The 21310-nt window shown below is 33.3% G+C and overlaps 2 protein-coding genes across 8 annotated transcripts; both read left to right on the top strand.

Annotated features, from left to right (window-relative positions):
- Positions 1-2409: 2409 nt before the first annotated feature.
- On the top strand, positions 2410-13251 carry DFC (DHFS-FPGS homolog C). Of its 7 annotated transcripts, XM_011029016.1 has the most exons (18): positions 2461-2547; positions 3141-3194; positions 3657-3842; positions 4016-4227; positions 4584-4649; positions 5047-5156; positions 5890-5950; positions 6913-6996; positions 7678-7734; positions 7935-7995; positions 8230-8276; positions 8435-8512; positions 9587-9745; positions 10171-10524; positions 10709-10787; positions 11505-11660; positions 12265-12464; positions 12920-13251. In XM_011029016.1, the coding sequence occupies exons 3-18, from the start codon at positions 3662-3664 to the stop codon at positions 12977-12979; spliced, it is 1965 nt and encodes a 654-aa protein (XP_011027318.1). In that variant the 5' UTR covers positions 2461-2547; positions 3141-3194; positions 3657-3661; the 3' UTR covers positions 12980-13251. The 7 variants fall into 7 exon arrangements, 6 of the variants coding, with proteins under 6 accessions (XP_011027316.1, XP_011027318.1, XP_011027320.1 ...); XM_011029014.1 differs by lacking the exon at positions 3141-3194 and having other exon boundaries at positions 2410-2547; XM_011029018.1 differs by lacking the exon at positions 2461-2547 and having other exon boundaries at positions 3193-3267.
- A 2872-nt stretch (positions 13252-16123) lies between these two features.
- On the top strand, positions 16124-21078 carry LOC105127648 (glycosyltransferase-like At3g57200). The gene is given in 13 exon segments (XM_011029021.1): positions 16124-16205; positions 16208-16452; positions 17190-17339; positions 17493-17545; positions 18093-18177; positions 18179-18205; positions 18299-18433; positions 18598-18642; positions 18820-18995; positions 19237-19369; positions 19666-19712; positions 19954-20041; positions 20178-21078. Coding segments are annotated over 13 exon segments (1476 nt in total). The 5' UTR covers positions 16124-16138; the 3' UTR covers positions 20403-21078.
- Positions 21079-21310: the final 232 nt, after the last annotated feature.

A 21310-nucleotide genomic window follows, 5' to 3' on the forward strand; every position in this document is an offset into this window, starting at 1 on the left:
TGTTTCTTTTATCTCTCCCAATTATGAGGAGGAATTGACTTTTTTGTTTCTATTTTTTAAAAAATTTTATTTTAAAATATTTTATATAAAATATTTTATCATCAAACTTTATAATCTAATTGATTTCATATCAATTAAATATCTTTTAATTATCATCCTTACCGCTTTCTATTGCCATCGTTATCTCATCATTGTCACTCATCACTCCACCACTATTCCATAAACACCACCACTAATTATATTTTTCACATATTACTTATTAAATATTGCGAAACTTTTTAATCCATAAAATATTTTATACAAAACAAATGCATTATATTTGGCAATTTTTTCAGGGCTGGAGTCTAATTAAAAGGGTTAGTGGATTAACACATAAGAGGGGGTTTAAGTGCGTAATTTTTTTAGATTTGTGTTTGTTTATTTATTAAATCATTTTTTTCTTTCTACTACGTAAAATCATGGACTCCGTAAATATTTTTTTTATTATTATATTTAATTTAGAATTTGATTTAAAATAAATTGGTTTCACCATTACACATAGTTTTCAAATACTTATCAAACATCCTCAATCATTTATCTTTCAACCACTTTTCTATACCCTTAACCTCTAGAATATGCAGCATTGAGGGCAGCGATGGAGCTTGAGGTTGTTTTGAGCTAGAAAGCTGAAGGTACCCAGACAAGATTTTAATTAATTAACACTTAATCTTTAATTTTTAATCTCAAATAAAAATAATAATCTAAAAGTGTCAGTATTAATGCTGGATATCCAGGTGATGATTATTAATTATGTTATGCAAAATTAAAGGGTTCTATATCATTTTAAAATGGAGGTCAAAGAACTGGGATTGCTTCTTGCTTTGTTCATGGATTATTTTACTGTGAAAAAGAAGAAGCAAGGGATGGCAAGCCCAAAAAGGCTACCCCTCTTAGTAGTATACTCAAGTCATCGTATGTTTTTACATTTGAAATTATATTGGAAGTGTTTTAAAAAAAATACTTAGTTTTAAAAAATATTAAATTGATATTTTTTTTTATATTTTTTATGATTGATATAAAAAATAAAAAATTATTTTAATATATTTTCTAATAAAAATTATTTTAAAAAAGCACACGGCACAATAACACCAAATACACACATAATAAGATTGGAAATGCAGTAAGTTTTGTTTCTTTTTTTTTTTTGGTTGTAAAAGTGGCTTCACTTAAAAACTCTTTGAATTATTTTTTAATAATTTTGATGTATTAATATAAAAAATAAAAAAAATATTTTAATATATTTTAATAAAAATTACTTTTGAAAAACACCTTCTATTACAATATTAAACACACATCCTAAATTTTTAATGATTTAATTGATTTAATTAAATTTTATTTAAATTTATCAAATCAATTATAAAAAAATAGCAAAGACTAATCCAATCATTCATCTATGCTATAATGATCAAAGTCCTTTTTCAGGTAATTCCCCAGCAATTATGTTACATAACAAACAATTATGTATACTATGTGTGTTTAAGAATATAATGATATTTATTTATTTTTATTTAAAAATATATTAAAATAATATATATATTTTAAAATTTATTTTTAATATCTTCACATTAAAATAATTAAAAATATATATAAAAAAATTTGATTAAATTTTTATTTATATTAAACATAACTTAGAGTTGGTTTAATATTATAATAAAGATTGTTTTTTAAAATATTTTTAGTTTAAAAATATATTAAAATAATTTTTAATTTTTTTTTTAATGTTAGTATGTTAAAATGTTTAAAAAATATTAAAAAAATTAATTTAAACAAAAAAAATTTAAAACATAAATTTTTTTAAAAATATTTTTAAAATAGAATTATTTTGAAAAAACACATTACACAATAACACCAAATACACGCATAATAAGTTTGGAAATGCAGTAAGTTTTGTTTTTTTTTTTTGTTGTAAAAGTGGCTTCACTTAAAAATTCTTTGAATTATTTTTTTAATATTTTTTAATAATTTTGATGCATCAATATAAAAAATAAAAAAATATTTTAATATATTTTAATAAAAATTATTTTTGAAAAACACTTGTATTGCAATATTAAACACACATCCTAGATTTTTAATGATTTAATTGATTTAATTAAATTTTATTTGGTTTAAAAATATATTAAAATAATTTTTTTATTTTTTAAAAATTTATTTTTAATATTAGTATGTTAAAATGTTTAAAAAATATTAAAAAAATTAATTTAAACAAAAAAAAATTAAAAACATGAATTTGTTTTAAAAATATTTTTAAAATAAAAAACAAATAGATAAATAAAATAGTCATCCCAAATCCCAATCTCTCCTCTCGGGTGGGGACTTTTTTGAGATTTACTCTACTTTTCCCTGTTTTTGTGTACGTTTTTTAATCTATTTCACACAACGCCTTATATAAAAAGCCTTGAGTGGATATGAAATCTTCGGCCACCGGCACGAACCGCAGATACTGGTCTGAGAGGCAAGTGCTGCCAGCCCAACTCCCAAAAAATGGTTCCCTCTCTCATTACTTCCTTGGTGAGTATGTCTCTCTTTCTTTCCCTGTCTTTAGTTACAAACTGTACTCTGTTGACAGAAACAACTTAATGTAAAAATTGCCAACCGCCCGCTTACATGTATATCGAATGGAACATGATTTGCTTTTTTTCTTTTCTTTTCTTTTTTGGATTTTGGAACTTGGAAGTGTTATTTTCTTGAAGTGGGATTGATGTTATCCATGCTTTATAGAGATGTTCATTAGCAAATATTGTTTAAGTGAAAGAAAGATGCTTTCTTTTTATTGGGTTATTTTGTTCCTTGTTATTATATTTTTGCAAGGCCAAATTTGCTAATGAGAGAAATGAAGTTCTGGGCATCTTGTAACTTGGAGTCTGCTGCCATAGAAATAATCCTTTCTAAGTTTTTGTTGTTTGGAATTGTTTTTCTCTCACATGGAAACAAGCAGACAGTGAGAGTTGGATGTTCCCATCATGTTAGGGTCCTGTTTTATTGTCTAGTAGGGAGTTTTTTTTTTTTTTGCTTGATCTGATATTGTGAGTTTGTGGTTTTAATGTTGAAATTGAAAAGTGGAGTTTGAAGCTGTGTTTTTTCGTGTAATATTTTATTTGCAGTACCTGATATGTAGATAGACTGGTGGGAGACCTGGAATTGGAAATTGTGAATCGGTTGGTGATAGAAAGAGTTCTGCCAACAAGTTGCATCTAGCTGTCCTCTAGGATATCCTTGTAAAGAGTTTAGGTTTTGGACCCTTTTCTGTGAAGTTTGTTTTTGCATGAATCTATTAGTAACTGAGGTAAAGATATTTTATTTTTCACAGTATGCGAGGAAGAATATGGACATTGACATTAAGGATATTTGGGAAATTCATTTATTTATTTTTTTAATTACCAAGGATTTCCTGTATGTTGGTTTAAGTATGAATATGATCCCTGTTCAGGGAAGTCACGGTCACAAACTGACAATAGAGGCAAATATTTGTTCTAGGAAATGGTTGTATGTTATCAATTATTACTATAAGAAGAAAAAATTGCTGGCTTGTTTCGGATAACAATAGACTTTCTTTTTGAAAGAAAAATTAGTTCATTGAGTTGAATCGGCCTGTTATTTTACTTTCTATTTTTTTGCAGGGTTGATGTTTCCAGCACTAATTCATACAAGTACTCATCTGAAAGGTGGGATATTTGGAGTTCCACGCTTCCATAAAAGAGAAAGTCAATTCTCCATTAGAACACCATGGAAATTTTCCTTCCAACCAGCTTATGTAGACATGTATGGTCTGCTCAGACGTAGGAAAATCCTTTCCCATGAAAAAGGTAATATCATAATTGCAGCTGCTTAACATGTATTGATATTTTAGCCAATGAGCACTTTAACTGAACAAATTTTTATATGAAATAAGAATGTACATGGTATTAATAATCTTGATCTGGGGTGTGACAGGTTGATTAGTAGTTTTAAGACTTCTTTTATTGGTTTAACATTTCAGGTTTTAGGTATCGAAATATGGCATCTCAAAACATGGAAAAACTGGAAAGTAATGTGGCTATCATAGATTACTCGCAAGATGTGCCTCTTTCAACTTCATATGAAGTAGCTATGGAAGCTCTTTCTTCCCTTATTAGACAGAAAAAACGCGGAGATCGAAAGGGGATTGGTGGTAAATATGGAAAATTGGACAGGATGCGGATATATCTCAAGGTAACAATATTACTATTCTTCCAACTTTTTGCAGATGCTCAAGTATTTATGTGATCAAGGGCCTATGAACCAGCTATATTTCTCTTCTGTGTACAAGTTAATATGACTGCCCATTTCCATTTTCTGTTGGATCAATAATGATAATTGGTTTATCTTATTTATTGATGTTGTCTCTGACAAGCAAGGGATCAATACATTTTACGGTCAAACTATTTCCAGGTAGGAGGAACAGAAAGTGCTTATTGAGGTTTTTACCGCACCTCATCAGATTGGAATATCAGTTTTCTATTTTTTCCCATTCTTTTCCTGAATGAAATCTCCTGAAGTTGAATGATTGAATGAATGTTTATCTTCAGATACTAGACTTGGAAGATCATATGGCTGGGCTTAAAATTATCCATGTTGCTGGAACTAAAGGGAAGGTACTGATCCATTTTAATATATTTGCTTAACAAATTAACCAGGTTTAGACCATAATCCACTCCTTGAAATTTGATTTAACCTTGTATCAAGCATAGTGTTAATTGTTGTTGCTATTTGAAAACAATTATGTTCTCTGAAAGGTGAGAGCCGCATCAGAATTACTCAATAATGTGAGTTGATATGAGCGTGAGGATAGAAGTATAGTTGTATGACTTCAGTTCTAGGGTGTCTGCATGGCATTGATATTAATATCCTTCTCTGGAAACTTCTATCTATGTATATACTACTAGATTTTGTTCAATATTGCACATGAGAATCATATTAAAACATGTGATAATATTTTATCACACTTTCTTAAACTCATTTTCATCTTCCTTTGATGGATCCATACTTCAGGGTTCAACATGCACATTCTGTGAGGCTATGTTAAGGGAATCTGGTTTTCGAACAGGGCTGTTTACTTCTCCTCACCTAATTGATGTTAGAGAAAGATTCCGGATAAATGGGTTAGTTTTTTATTGAGTTCCATCTTTGTTTATCCATTATGTTGTGCATTACTTGATCAGACAGACTCTCCTTTCCCTTTCCTTAACTCCTCCTCTTCTGTGGAAACAAAACCATCTATGATCATAAATTCCACAACAACAATAAAAGTAGTACAAGAAACAGATCCCCTAATAGTAGAGGGCTAGAAAATCTAATGCCATTGGGGGAAAAAAAAGATCCTTTCATGTTGTGCAAGAATGATGAGACCACTCAATAACCAGTAGGTTATCCAATGCACTTCGACCTTGTCAGTTTTTTTCAAAAGAGGCTGGTAGCCTCTGTTTCCATGAATCTTTGGCTATATCATTCCAAGTCATCTTCTAATTCTAATAACTTTATTTGACTTGTCTGTATGTCAATTGAGAGGTAAACTTAGGATTTTGTGGAAATAACAAGCTGGTTTGACATAAGATCACTAGCACCATTTTACCATTTTGAAATAGTCTGATGCATGTGGTTACTAAGTCAATCGGCTTGGGTAGAGGATTTCTCTTCCTAAGAGGAGGTGCATCGGTAGAAAACAGTCTTTTTAGATGTATGAAGTCTAAATCCACTGATATGAATCAGATTTAAATACAATTGTAGCTATGTTTATGTATCTTAATGCATTTTTAATTTCAGTCATTTTCTTGGTTGATTTGAATGGTGCTATGGGCATCTTGTTTCAGGTCTAACTTTTAGTTAATTTTGCAGAGTGGACATATCTGAAGATAAATTTCTATTGTATTTTTGGAATTGCTGGAATCGGTTGAAGGTACTAATCCTTTGCTTTCAATGGTTCTCAGGAGCTATAATAAGATCACACAAGTTAGTTTTCTTTTAAGGTGGAATTTTTGGATTGTGAAGAGATCATTTTGCCTATGAGTCATGGACCTTGAAACCACTTTGGTCTTTAATATTACTTTTTCTGGACCTTTTTTTGTGTCTTCATTATTGCCTTAAAGTGAACGTTGGTCTTGAGACCACTTTTGTGTAACATTATTGTGCTATCAGCTTTACATAGTATTATCAGTTTTCCATATGAGTTCAAACTGATTTATGTGTTTTACAAATGAAGTCAATATACATCTTCAATTAATGCCCAACTTTCTATTTTAGTGATCTTATGCTTATCAGTAACATTTACATATATGTAAAAATCTTCGGTAATTTATCTCCCCTTCTCTATGGTAATTCTTTGTTAAGTATGAAGTAAAATTGTTTTATCTTGACCTTTTTTGATAAAGTTTAACACCAAACCAAACTTTGATTCTTCATGAAATTCTCAGCCAATCATGGGATTTTTGGTTCAGCTCCAGCTGTTGCCAAACTTTTTGGTTCATTTTACAGCCTCACAGACCTTCAAATTTGGGCATCTGAAGCATTCACCTTTTATCCTTCCCTTACATTAAAGAAGGCATAAGCAGGACTTTAGTATCTGTGTTGCTTGTGCCTAATTAACTCCTTCATGTTTCTAAATGGAAATGTCAGTAAAAACAGTCGAACATGTCATTTGTAAGGGAAGATAAGAGACGCATTAATAGGATTCCTTGAAACTTTATTTGGCCTTGATTTTTAGAAGTTGGGTCCAAATTGGTGTATCAGTGATACTCCCTCATTTTAGTCACTGCTTGTCAGTACTTTGAAGGCTGACTATCCAATCTGATGCCTTTATCTGCTTCAATAATCACAATCTATGCATGGCAGTTACTTGATTCTGTAAATTTTGCTTTTCAGGAACATGAAACTGAGGACCTGCCAATGCCCCCGCTATTTCAGTTCCTAACTGTGTTGGCATTCAAAATATTTGTCTGCGAACAGGTCAGCTACATTTTCTTAATTTATATTGAAGCTTATTTAGATTACCAGCCTAGCAGTTGCAATGAGAGGTTTATCTCTAACCTCTTAATTTGCATATGTATGTTAGCATAACTAAAGGCATAAGATCTCTGCAGTAACTGGGACCTTTGGATTCATGAAAAATCCCAAAAATATTATTTGCCTTAGTTCATGATATTGCATGTGGACACCAATCCTGTCTCCTGATACTGAATTTCATTGGAAAAGATTTCCGCCACAGGAATTTTTCCTTTGAAATTTAATGGTAGGGCACTAGTACTGTACACAAATCTCATTTTTCTGTTTGAAAATACAGTAAAAGAATCCATTTTGACTGTTAAATTCATTGCATCTTTATTGAGCTATTGTGCATTTTCCAACAATGAATGTCATACCTAACTTAAAGCTGTTACAGTTGTTGGCAACTTTCTTCTTTGGTCATTGCTGATGTTTGTAGATGTATGTCCTTGATACGTTGCTAATCTTGAATTGTATGTGAAAGCTTTTCAGCTGACATGACTGCATGTATACACTGACATGTTCCTTTCAGGACCCAACACCTTTTGTATCAAATTATTTTTGCTTAGATCCACCCTCCATATAAACAGCTTATCTTCATTGCTTCTGAGTTAATGACTCTGTTTTGCTTTTCCTTTTCTACAGGTAGATGTTTCTATCATTGAAGTTGGTCTTGGCGGGAGAAATGATTCAACAAATGTGGTATTTATCTTTACCTAGAATTATCTGATTATTATTATTATTATTGAGTACCTTAAAAATATACTTACTCTAATGGCAAAGGAAAATATTGTTTTTCTGTTTAGCTGTTTATTGGAGGATTCTAAGATAAAAGAGACTAATGAGGTTTGTGATAATAAAAAATTTCTTGGTGATGGAATTTTGTTGATAAATCCTTGCAGATTGAAGAGCCTGTTGTCTGTGGCATTACTTCTCTGGGAATGGATCACACAGAAGCATTGGGTATACCATTTTCTGAAATCTACCTTTCTCAGCAACTTCTTGCATTTATTTTGAGTCTCCTGATACATATTTGTGTTAGCATGCTTAATTGTTGGTTTTGTTTTCTGGAATCAGGTGTCACTAAGATAGTAACTTTCAGCAGTTTCTTTAGTTTTCCAAGGGTTTTGTACAGTTTAATACTTGGTACAGAAAGAAGCAATGAATTATTAAACCACATACTGTGCTATTGTGCAGGCAATACCATTGGACAGATTGCTTCACACAAGGCTGGAATTTTCAAGGTATAAAACTCATATGTAAGCAGTTAAAACTAGCACAACTTTTGCTTTCTTTGCTATTCAGCTATTTATAGCAATTTATCTATTTTGAATATTTGAATTGGCAGTATTCATTTTCAAGTATTGTCTGAATTGAATTCATATCTTTTCTGTTCCCGAAGCATCAAATTCCTGCCTTCACTGTGCCACAAGTCTCTGAAGCAATGGATGTTCTTCAGGAGAATGCCCAAGAACTGACGGTAACTGTTGCTCTCAGTTTGCTATTAGCAAATTCTTTTTTTCCCCCCTGCTCTTGTAAATTATCTGCTGGTACATTTAATTTTTTTCACACAAATAAAATGTAGCCTTCATTCTGTTTTGTCTACATCACTTTGATTTTCATGCAAAAGTATCTTCGTCTGATCCAATAGAACTATTATTGACTCCTCTTGATACATGCATGCTCATCCAAGACTAAGTATGTTTGGCAACATGCACCGCGTTACCAATTGTACCCTAATTGTCAAAAAAATTTACATCTGCATAATTCATAAATGCACAGAGGATAGGTTAAAATCAGAACAATAATCAAAATTTTCCATATTCCGGGACATGAATTTTCTTTACCGAACTGCTGCAAGACACATTTAGGGAAAGTTCTGGATGGTATTTTAGGTCAAGGTTATGAAATTTAGTGGGTTTAGGGCTTGAACATTGAACATATATCTGAAATTATGTAAATAAAAGAAAATCAAGGTGAAAACTGGCGGCCTCAAACTGGTAGATTCAAGGAATCACTCCCTGAATAAGAACTTAGCATCTTATCTAGGATTCTTAGGAATCTCACCTAAGGTTGATTTCATCACACAGTCACGGTGAGCATATTACCGGAGTTCCTCTAAAAATATTGCCACTGTGCTTACTGAAAGATTACACGTGTAAGGAGTTCCTGGTACTCCTATAAAGGACTTAGCTTGCTAAATAAGAATATATTACTATTATTTTATGCTTTGAATCCTACCAAAATAGAAATCTAGACCTGTAAAATTTCCAGCATATCTGAAAGTTACAGAGATAACCCTTCAAATTTCAGAATTACAGAGTTGGCTGTTAGTTGTAAAATCAAATAAAATCACATAAAGTTCTTTTTGTTGGCTGCATCGCCAACATATACTTATTTATGATTCCCACCCTTGTATTTGTGATCTTCATTCTTCCATTATCATGTTTCAATAATAATTATTGAACCTTCAAAAGCTTGTATCCATGCCTGAGCACATGCCTCCAGAGACTGCCAGTGGCATTGCTGATAGATATTTTCTTGCTGATTGCAGGTCCCCCTGAAAGTAGTGGAACCTCTTGATTCAAATGAGTTGAATGGACTAAAGCTTAGTTTGTCTGGCAGTCATCAGTTGTCTAATGCTGGTCTTGCTGTTTCCCTTTGCAAATGTTGGCTTCAAAGAACAGGAAATTGGGAGAAGCTATTCCAAAATGTTAGTTTTGCAGACCATTCCTCATACTGTATATATTACGTAAAATCAATCTAGTGTTGGACTTTTAAACTCATAGATTCTGTTCTTTTTCATGGACTGGACCTAGTTAATTTCTGATAATAACAAATACACTCATAGATGCATGCCATTTACAGTATTTGTGCTTGCATGCGTGCTTGTGAGCATCAGTAATAGATATTTATGGGTACATACTCTAAGCCATTTGGTCATTCTGGTATCTTTCTGTCTCATATCTATCTTTTTGGAAACTGTGAATGGTGTACTCTCTCTGTTTCTTCTTTTGATTCCATTTTTGTAAGCTGCCAGTATCTAAGGATATGATAAATGGTAGTCATCCTCTATATTCAGAATTTGGTTGTTTTACCACAAGTTATTCACTGATCAGTTTTGTGGACTGTTGAAAGGATAACAAGGAAGCTAATTTACCGGAGGCATTTCTTAGAGGTCTGTCTAAAGCACATATTGCTGGGAGAGCTCAAATAGTTCCTGATCTTTCTTCAACTTCAAGCTCCTGTATTTCATCAGAAGTAGCTGAAACTTCAGGCAATCTCATTTTCTACTTGGATGGAGCTCACAGTCCAGAGAGCATGGAGGTTTGCGCTGAATGGTTTTCTAGTGCTGTTAAAGAAAACAACCCATCACCATCACTGGTTTCATTTTCTTCACATGACATTGAAAGTATAAACAAAGTGCCGGGAAATGGTTACATGCAGCATGAGAAATTCAACATTCAAGAAATCAATAAAATATCAAAGAAGGTGATATTCAGAATAACCAGCTTGATTTAGTTTGGGAGTTTAATGCGCTGGGCTGTTTTTGGGATGCTTATTTAATCCCATCATTGTTTGTTTGTTTGTTTTGCTTGGTGAAGAGTTTTTTGGAGTGTTCATTCTGTTTTCATTTATTACCTTCTCACCTATCGTTATCCATACCTTCTTGTAGATTCTTTTATTTAATTGCATGGATGTTAGAGATCCTCAGATCTTGCTTCCACGGCTTGTGAGTACATGTGCTTCCTCAGGTAAAAATAAATAAAAATAAAAATAAAAACTCATCAATCTCTCTCTCTATATATGTGTGAGTGTGAGGCTCCGTCCATTTTCATCTAAGTTTAACCTAGTCTTGGCATATGACAGCCATTAAGAACAGCTGTGTTGGTTTTATGATCAGGTTGCTTTTTTGATGGTTTAACTTTCGTTTACTAAATTATGCATGTCTTTCTTTTCATGCTTACTTAACTTGATTCCATTTTTCTATTTGCTTTCTGTCTGTGGCTGCATTGTTTTGTTATTGTTGTTAAGCCATCACTCTTATTACATGGCAAGTCATGAAAACCAATGCTTTCTTGTAGCCAAAAAAAATTTATCTCTTGGATTTAAAAAAAATGAAGGAAAAAAATACACAAGAGGTCAGGTGGATTTCACTGGAAGCACTAAAAGTATGGTAATTTACATGCTTCGTGCTGGAAAATTACAGTTCAAACAAACTTCAGCTGATTTATGATGCCAAGTTCAGTTGAATGTCAATTCTCGAATCTGCCAATTGGGACACAGGATATACTTATTTAGTGAGGTTGTCCAAATGCTGCTAATGGAACCAGATTCTCTATGATGAGAAATTATGCCTAGAAATAAATACTCCATCTTTCTTTTCCTTCCTACTTCTGCACAGAAATTATCTGCATCATAGTAAAAACTCAGAACACTGATGTGTTCAAAATGATTCGTGTCTTTTTCAGGTACTTTCTTCTCAAAGGCCATTTTTGTCCCAAGTATCTCAACATATAACAAGGTTACTTCTGGTACCTCAGTTGTCCCTTCAGATATCTCTAGCAAGGACTTGTCATGGCAATTCAGCCTGCAGAGACTCTGGGAGAAGATTGTCCACGGGATAGGTACTACTTTTTGCCGCCCTGAAATACTTACACATCTTAATATTTTGTTTATGTATGTCTGATTTCCCTCTCTTTTTGTTTTTCTTTTTTGACAATGATGACCAAAGAAAGCTTGGTTTACCATAAAATAGCAGACAAGCCAAACTATGCACAGAGTGCAGACTAAACTGGCTACTGTATTATCTGTCTTTCCCCATATTTCTGTACTACATGAATATAGAAGGAAAATCTAGAAAGAAAAGGAAATGTGAGGAGTGAACTGAGGGAGCTACATACATAGCAGCAGCGTGAACTGTTACAATGAAGTGACCCTTGGGCTTGATTTATGGTTTTTCTCTTTACCCATGACATGAATTTACCCACTTATGTGATTTAGCCAATCAAGCATCATTGCAAGTGAAACTGTGGCCATAGTCTCCATAGCAATGGAAAACCCATGTGCTTCTTACTCTCCATGACTATATTTTTTGCATGTTATTCCTGCTCAGGCCATTTGAATCATGCTACAATAACGTATTGTTGTTTGTCAAAGGAACCTCTTTTGGTGCCATTGCATGTTGTAATAGGCAGTACCTTATGCCCTTTGTTTTTCATTTGCTTGCAGATACAGATTCTTTACTTGAAAAGAGTATCAAGATGGATGGTGCAGAGACCTTACCACGTCATCAATTCCTTTATGAGGATGCTTCTAATTGCAGTCCTACAGATGGATATTTGGCTTGCAGTGCTGTAATTCCTTCATTGCCATTGACGATAAAATGGTTGAGGCATTGTGTTAGAGAGAACCCTTCCCTAAGACTTCAGGTGATATTTCTCTCTTAGATGGGGTTTCATTTCATTATGTCAAACAATGTGCATGGAGGAAATAATGTTACGGTTACAATTTTTGTTTGTTAAGGGTGAGGACAAAGACCTTTACCAGTTGACAGATTCCTCTCAGAATTCACATTTTCATCAATTTGAGAAGAGATTGCCTCTATTGTTCGTTCACCAACACTTCAGTAAAAATGCTCTAGAAATGAGTGAATTTCGTCTGGCCCTCTTTTAGGGTTATATTTTCTTCTGAAAATTAGTGGATGCAAATGTCTTCACTTGTGTCATGACTGGCTTCTTTTTTTGGAAAAAAAACAAAAAACAAAGAAGAGAGTCATGCCCGTCTTCTCTCATGCAATCCATCTCTAAAAGAACCAAATATTTGTGAGGTGCGTTGATTGTCAAACAGTAGTGCTAACCAGGAAGCCATCGTGGTGGATTTACAGGTTCTTGTCACTGGATCATTGCATCTAGTTGGAGATGTACTCAAGCTAATAAGGAGATGACGTCTATTGGAAGACACTCTAGTTGGGATTGTCCTAAAGATTCTTAACCATTGATTCTTGTCCACATTTTAAAGCAAACAAGGTGTACTCCATACAATCCAATAATGCTTATTCATAAGCAAGTGGGCAGCATAATTATATTTTTTTTGTGCAAGTAACATTGTGTATCATTATTATCATTTACAAAACTATTGTATTGGAATATGAAATTCTTCTATGTATCTGGTTTTGTCATCTGAATCAATAAATTTAAATTTGGAGATTTTAGATCAGTGCTTTGATATCTTATTTTGAAGTAATTACTGATGCCCTGGGGATCATCAGCAGAGCTATTGTTTTTTTTTTGTGGCCCAGAGTGAGGTACAATGAATCTTAGGTTGTAAAAAGGGGTTAATCTTCTCCTATTCCCACTCCTCAATCCATCCCATCCATGTTTGAACCTTGGACTTTCCGGTAGAAATCTCAAATCTAAACCGCTGATATCTAGATGCTCCGAGTGGTTTGGTTGTGAGGTGATATATGTTCCAAAGAGACCCTCGACTTTTCTCTAACAGTTAACTTCTTTATGGCTTCTGTTTGACTGTAACTATGCCAGCCTTGGGCCATTGGATAGGAACATAAATGATGAAAAACATTTTTATTTTTTGTGGTTTAATGTTATGTCGGTAAGCTTTTTTGGAGAAAAGGGAGCTATTTAAACTGGATTTCAAACAGATAAGAAAAGGTCTCATAAGCTATGATTCAGGTTTATACAACTGTTTTTGAGCTTTTAATTTCTATAATATTTCACCAAGCATCACAAATTGACAAGGGGCGAATTAAACTGTTTGAGGAATCATCATTTATGGGGTTGGTGTAATGCCCCTGATAGAAATTGGAAAATCATTGAAGATGGTCACCATACGACAGTGATTATCCGAGCTACAAAGCTAGATGAAGAAGAAAACTTTATGAAAGTTGGGGCCAATTAGAGTAGACACTTTAACCCTCTTTCTTATCATCATCCATGTGACCTGCAAGCTAACTTTGGAAGTTGCTAAGCTTTAAAAAGCAGAATTATCCAGCAGAGCTGTGCCATGTTAGAAAGAAGACAACTTGCATTTAAGATCCACTAACATCTATATCCCCCATAGCTTTCATGCTTGTAATGTTGGTTGCTTTCTATAGGTGGCATGAGAAAGTTATTGTATTCAGCTAATGATTCGAAGCTAGACTTGGAAGCATCCACTGATAAGATAATTAGAGCGGTATAAGGATTGTATTGGGCAATCACATTATCTAAAACATGTGGATACCCTTCTATAGAACTCAAGATAAAGGTCCATGTCTCCATGATGCCATTGGTTCAGCTCATTTTTTTTCAGATAAAGATGATGCCTTCGTCACACCCCTCTATAAGGGGTTTCTTTGCTAATAATCCACCATGGATGTGTTCCACTACTTCGTGGTAATAGTTCTGAGTCGGTGTTTTCAAGGCCCTAACAACTCAAGTAGAGTCGAGTGGGAAGAAATTTGATTAAAAGGCAACCCTACTCTCCGGAATTATTCAGTGGAAGCATAGATAACTCTTGGACAAAACATTCATCGCACTAGCTTGGTGACTCTTGCTCAGATTGAATTGCAACATTCTCATCCTACGGTCTTTCATGAGGCTGAATGGAATGGTCTAAAACCTGCACACGTTGTGGAATGGCAATGGGTTGGTTCAAGTTTTCGGTTCTGTTTTTGATTAAAAAAAACAACTAAACTGAGATTTTTTATATGTATAATTAGAATCGGATCTAATCAAAAACTGATTTAAAACCGAACACTTTCATTTCGGTTTGCTATGGTTTTTTAAAGAAAAAAACCAACAAAACCTGTAAGCTTTTTAGTGGGTTATTTTTGGATTTTTTTATGTCTAAATCCAGTTAATTTTTATAAAATAAAGGGAAAAACAAAATTAATTCATAAAATAAATTAGATAATTGCAAATACCCAATAATATATGTACATACCATTTCAAAAATATAGAAAAAAAAAGTACAAAAAAATATATAATTATCACAAAATTTATATAACCTCATTCAGAATCTTTAAATATGGTTAAGTTGAGCCTGTGATACTGTAATATTTATTATTTTTTAAAATATTTTTTTATTTAAAAATATATTAAAATAATATTTAATTTGTAATAAATTACAGTAATAATGATTATATATATATATAACCATGAAATTTTTTATAAGTGAAATATTATCTTAATATATTTAAATAAAAAATATTTTAAAAAATAATAAATATTACAGTATCATATGCTCTACTTAACTATGTTTAAAGATTCAAACAAGGTTATATAATTTTTATTTTATTTTATTTTATTTTTTATCTCTCTACCCTGCAATCCATATATATATATATATATATAAACTATTAGGTTTAACATTTTATAATCCTCTCCTCATGAAAAGAAATGCACTCATAGAATGAACTAATTTCTCGAAGTATGAAGTGTAAAAAATCAATAGGATTTAAAATATATTCATGATCTAAAATATCTTATCAATTATTAAAAATAATATCATAATTTTTTATTATTATCATAAATTTGAAATTCTTTTTTTAATGACTCTCCCATGTTTATTATTCATAATAAGAATTATCCAAACTTAAAAAAAAATAAAAAAAAATATTATGAATAAAAAAACTAAAATGATAAAGATAAAATGAAAGTTATAAAACCTATTTAATCTAAACATAATTAAATAAGTTAATTTGGCTTAATAAAATTAAATTCATTTTGATTTTTTTGAATCAAATAAAAATTTGATTTTCTTGATCGGTTCTATCTTATATTAATTCTCTTTTAATTTTAAATAATTTATTAAATCAAATCAGATTTAATAACTACCATATATCACATATAATAACATATATTAACGTAGATCTCTTGTTATTATCTATATTCATGAACCGCTAATATCTTATTTGAAAACTAATTTAAAATTATGTTTTTTTTAATATTTAATTTTTTTTAATATTTAACTTTAATATACTAATATTAAAATTATATTTTAAAAAATAAAAATATTTTAATACATTAAAAAAAAACTCTAAAAATCAATACCATATTCCCAAACAACCCCCAGCCCTCCCTCCCTCCCTATTTATTTATTTCAAATGGCGGGTTTAAGACCCCCCACGTCAATATCACAAACATTCACGCAACTTGTTTCTTCGCTTCTAGCCAACTCATAACTCTTCTTCCATTAACTCTAGCCGGGTTTGCATTTGTTCTTCAATGCCGGGGCGGGTTGACCGACCCCACTACCCGGTGGTCACATGATCACCATGAATTTCCCGGAATCTAGACTATCAATGGCTTGACTAAGGATGTGGCTAGGAATTCGGATCTTCTGGGTCAGAGTCATTCCCTTTCTTTCCCTTATTTTCGTGATTGGAAATTCGGGTTCGGGTCGGATCTGAAACCCAAGGTGAGTTTTTTTTATATAGTATTTTTCGGGTTGTTTCGGGAGTGATTGATTTTTTATGGGTTTTCGGGTTTGGTTTAGAATCAGGGTATCCGGCAAAATGCTGAACTAATAGTGTAGGGTTAGGATTCGATTAAAAAGATTGATTGGACATTTGAAATGAAAGCTATGGCTTTTATTTTATTTTTTATTTTTTTGGGGGGTTGACTAAAGTTAGTGTTTTTAGCTTTATTTCATTTGATCATTTCTCTAATGAAAAATAAAATAAAATTGATTGCTGCTATACATTTTTGTGTTTATTTGATCGCTGAAAATTGTGGTTGTGGGGTGGGGTGGGGGGGTGGTTTGGCTTGGCTTTAAGTACTTTTATCACAGCAAAAATATGATCAATAAGAACAGTTGTGTTAGGTGATTGTGTTAACAGTTGCTGAAATGCTGACCTGATCATTTAAGCATTGCCTTTGTTGATAATTCAAGTTGAATGTATATTAGTCCTAGATTTTGTTTCATTTAGCCTACCCCCGGTTTATGGTAATTTGTTCACACTTCGGATTTTAACTGCTTTCCCCATCCATCTTAAGTGTTCGTTAGGTCAACAACTGAATTGGTTGTTTATAAATGCAGCTATTATATCTAATGTTATTGATATTAAGATGATTTGTTCTTTTGAAATGTTTAGTTTCATGAGTGATGTGGAGGATATTAAGACACATGGGTTTTGTAATTTTGCTTTGCATCAGGTATGCATAACGACAAGCACGTCTGCTGGCTTAGAACAAACTTTACCATGGATATTTTATCACAAGGTCATGGGAGTCTCAACCTTTTTTCTTTTTGTGGAGGGGAAAGCTGCTTCCCATGACGTATCTAAAGTTTTGGAAACAGTTCCAGTGATTTAATTTTCAATTTCCTGATACGGCATCTGTGTTGGAATTGTAACTTGTCTTATGCTTCTAGGGGTGTGTGTCTGCTCCTCTGTGGTTTAATTTTTCTGTTTGTCATCTTCTGAATGTTTTTTTATGGGCTGTGTATGTCTTTTGCAGGGGGTGAAAGTCATAAACAGATTGAAAGAATTAGAGGAACAACAAGCTAAAGGGTTGTTGCTTTTTCTCTTGAATATCACTATTTAATTAACCAAGCTGTAGTATTATGATCACCAGTTTCTTCTATTCATAGATGTGGTATACAGAAAAGGATGGCAGCATCTTTTCTATTGGGCATGTTTAGAAATACTACTTAGGTCCTAGTGTATTTTAGCCTTGTGATTTTTAGGCTTGGTGTATTCTTTCATATCATAATTCAACCTTTGATATGTTTGTCAATGATTCAACATATAAGGAGTTGATAAAAAAATTATTGGCCAGGGGAACTTCTGAAGATATCAATCATGATGTGGGGAAAATTTTGCCTATTGCAGTGGCAATGAGCTTAAAATACATGCTTAGGAATGATGCACAGTATTTGACTAGATACTATTTTGTTCATGCTCCTCTTCTCACCATTCAATTCTAAGATAGGGATGACTAGCCTTTTTTTCCCCAATCCTTTTGATACTGGCTATTCTTGTACTTTCATATCTGTAGTTTTAAATCTGACTGAATCTCATTTAGTTTTGTTTCTTTTATTATGTTTTGGGTCATTAGTCGGATCTGGAATGAGACCTGGTTGTCAAGCTTCTTCTACAAGCCATGTAATTATGAGTTATTTGTGAAGCAATCTCTCAATATGGAAAGAAATGGCTATTGTCATGGCAAGGGTATGGATATTACATTCTCATATGCTTCGTAAATCATCAGCTTATTGCAGTGTTTGATGAAAGCTTTACATATTTTACACAATGCAATTTCAGGAGGCTAGCATGGGCTGGATTATCCATCTCGAAACTGATGAGCTAATTCATCCTGCAGGAGCTAGTGAATATTTCTTGAGACAGTTGCTGTCAGATGTGCCTGGAAATGTTGACATGGTTATCTTTCCGAATTATGTGAGTTGAACTGCTTTTATAAGATTCATATGATATATTACCTCTTGCAAGGTTGATTTGTAGCCTTTGGTGTCGAAAACTTTCTGCTCATCACAACGTGTAACTATTAGTTTCTTTTGTTCTGCTGTTCTTCTTGATATTTGATGACCACATAATCATTTCAGGAGAGCAGTGTTGAGCGAGATGATATCAAGGAACCTTTTAGTGAGGTACTGTTTATTTTTCTCAGAACTTAAGCTAATTGAAATTAACACTTGCCTAATATGTGTTGTGTGTGTGTGGTGGGGCAGGGGAAGGCTCATGTGTGGTGTGTTTTTGGATTTTCATGTCCCGGACACAATTATTCTCACCAATAATAGTTCATATTTATTTGTTTGTGGACATAGGTCTCAATGTTCAAAAAGAATCACAATCATCTTCCCAAAGTTACATACTTTGGCAATTATGAGGAAGCAATCCATGGTAATCCAACATATGGGAATGGGAAATCTGCTGCTCGTATTCGAGACCATCTTCGTCCTAATGGCACACACAGATGGCATAACTATATGAAAACACCCAAGTATGGTCACTCTATCTGATAACTTCACATGCACATGCATATACATTTTATTGCGCTTATGCATCTCCTTTTTTCTTTTTTTTCCTCATGTCACCTCCTCATTGGCGCATCCATTATGTGAATTTTTGATGTATTTCCGTTATCTTTCCTGACTTAACATCATCGAGATGCATAGAGAGCTGTCTCATTCGTTTCTTTATTTGTTGCACGCTCTTAAGAGCTTCTCTGTAAACTTTGCTAGTGAGGTTAAATTGGAGGAGGCTGCTGTTCTGCATTACACATACCCTAAATTTTCTGATTTGACTTCACGAAGTGATCAGTGTCGATGCAAGCCTACGAAGGAGGATGTTAAAAGATGCTTCATGTTCATGGCTGTAAGTCCTCATGCATGATTTTTTTTTTTTGTTGGTTGTTTTGTTTCTAGATTGAAATTGTCTTTCCTCTTCTTTTGTGGGAACTGATTCTGTTGGTAAAATGTCTTTATCATGTGCAATAGGCATAATCATAGTTTCTGAGTATATATGTTGTTTTCATTTCCCTCGCTGTAAATGCATTTTATCTCTTGGGCTTATATGGATGTGTTAAAACTCAGTAAAACCATTGCATGAGAAGACTTCATAATTTCTGAATTATTTGGCTTACAACTCTATCATTGTTTTATACTGAACAGGCTTTCATAATTGCTTCAACGGTAACAGAGGAGGAAATGCTTCACTGGTACTAACTATACTCCCATTTTCCTATATTTTGTTTTAGAATTTTGATATGAATCCATTGACCCTTCTTGAAGTTACATATGTGAAATAAAATACCTAAAAATGTGCTGCAATTATCCTATGCTTTCAAATCTAATGCTATGTGAGTTTCCTTGGCTTTATTTTGATGGGTGATGTCTTTTGCCCTAAAATGCTATAAACCAACATTTTAAACCATCATACTCAATACCTCATTACATTAGGTACCAGGAAACGATCATGTGGACTGATGAAGCACTGAAACTGAAACTCTTGAGAAAGGGCATCTTGACTCGCATCTACACTCCCATGGTGAGTTTCACTGCCTGAATTTTCCATCCAAAGTCTCTTGTTTCTAGTTCATCTTTGAGCTGCATAGGAGTTTAGTTGGTGTGGATCTGTGTACCATTTGACAATCCTGACGCCTTTCTTAATTTTCTGTTCACAGGTCATTGTCCATGGACTTAGGGAATCTGGTGTTTTCAGCTCTGTGATAGCAGCGTCACAGAAGTTCATATCATCAGTTAAGAATAGCAACTCTTCCATGACAGCTGGAGTTGTTTCTTCAAGAAAGATTGGTCATGGTGGAGAATCTTAGGCAACTGCAAGGAGGGGCTTGCAAATTTCTGACGAGGCTTCTATATTTTCAGCAATTCCACCAGCCTCCTCCTGACCTGGAAGATATTCACATAGAGATGTGATTACATTACATCCGCAGTAGCCCTTGACCCCCTTGTCTTATCTCGTGTTGTTTGATTGGAGAGGGACGTCAAAGTTCTTGAAAATGTTGATGAACTGGAACTCGAGGGAGCAAGAAAAGCAGCTATGACTGTTGAGATGGGGCACTTCGTTGTGCAGTTTCATGGGGCCCTTCCCGATCATTACCCAAGCGTTGGTGTACATTTTGGTTTAGATATTAGGTTCTATAGAGTTGAGGTGTCGAGCGAGATTCTGATCACTTACATATTCATGATTTGTCTTCTGGTAGTATTTCTGGTTGCCGTGGCTGATTGTCTGCAGTTGTGATCTGAAGCCCTGCCAGACCAGTTGTTGGCTTACACACGTTGCAGGGGACGAATACTACAGCATGCATTCCCCATTCATGATACGGAAGGTGGTTATTCATTGGAATTGGCTTCTTGCCGTTCATTTCCTCAATCTTACTCTCTCTGCTTAAGCAGCTCTATTCATTTATTCTTGTGAAAATGTGTGGAATTTTATCAACTCGTATTAGATTTTGGAGACCTATGTGTCAATGATAGGAAGAATTTCGTCTTTAACAACCACTTGTAAATTATTGGACCAACAAATTGAACCAAAAAAAAAACACCACCACAACTTGAACTAAAGAAACCATTAAAATGTTGGCTCGTATTTTTTTTCCCCTGAAGAGGCGACGTATTTGCATTTGATTAACTTTGAAGTATTTACATTTGCAAACAACTTGTATTTTATACCATCTGAGTTTTTTTTTCAAACCCCAACACAATTCTCAAGGGTACTGTCATTCCCCGCTACGAGTCTAGTACTCCGGAAACTACAATTGCCGAAGCTCAAACCTTGTTCCAGGCATATAATCTA

This window comes from Populus euphratica, unplaced genomic scaffold (genome assembly GCF_000495115.2).
Source record: "Populus euphratica unplaced genomic scaffold, PopEup_1.0 scaffold13.1, whole genome shotgun sequence".
Classification (NCBI taxonomy): domain Eukaryota; kingdom Viridiplantae; phylum Streptophyta; class Magnoliopsida; order Malpighiales; family Salicaceae; genus Populus; species Populus euphratica.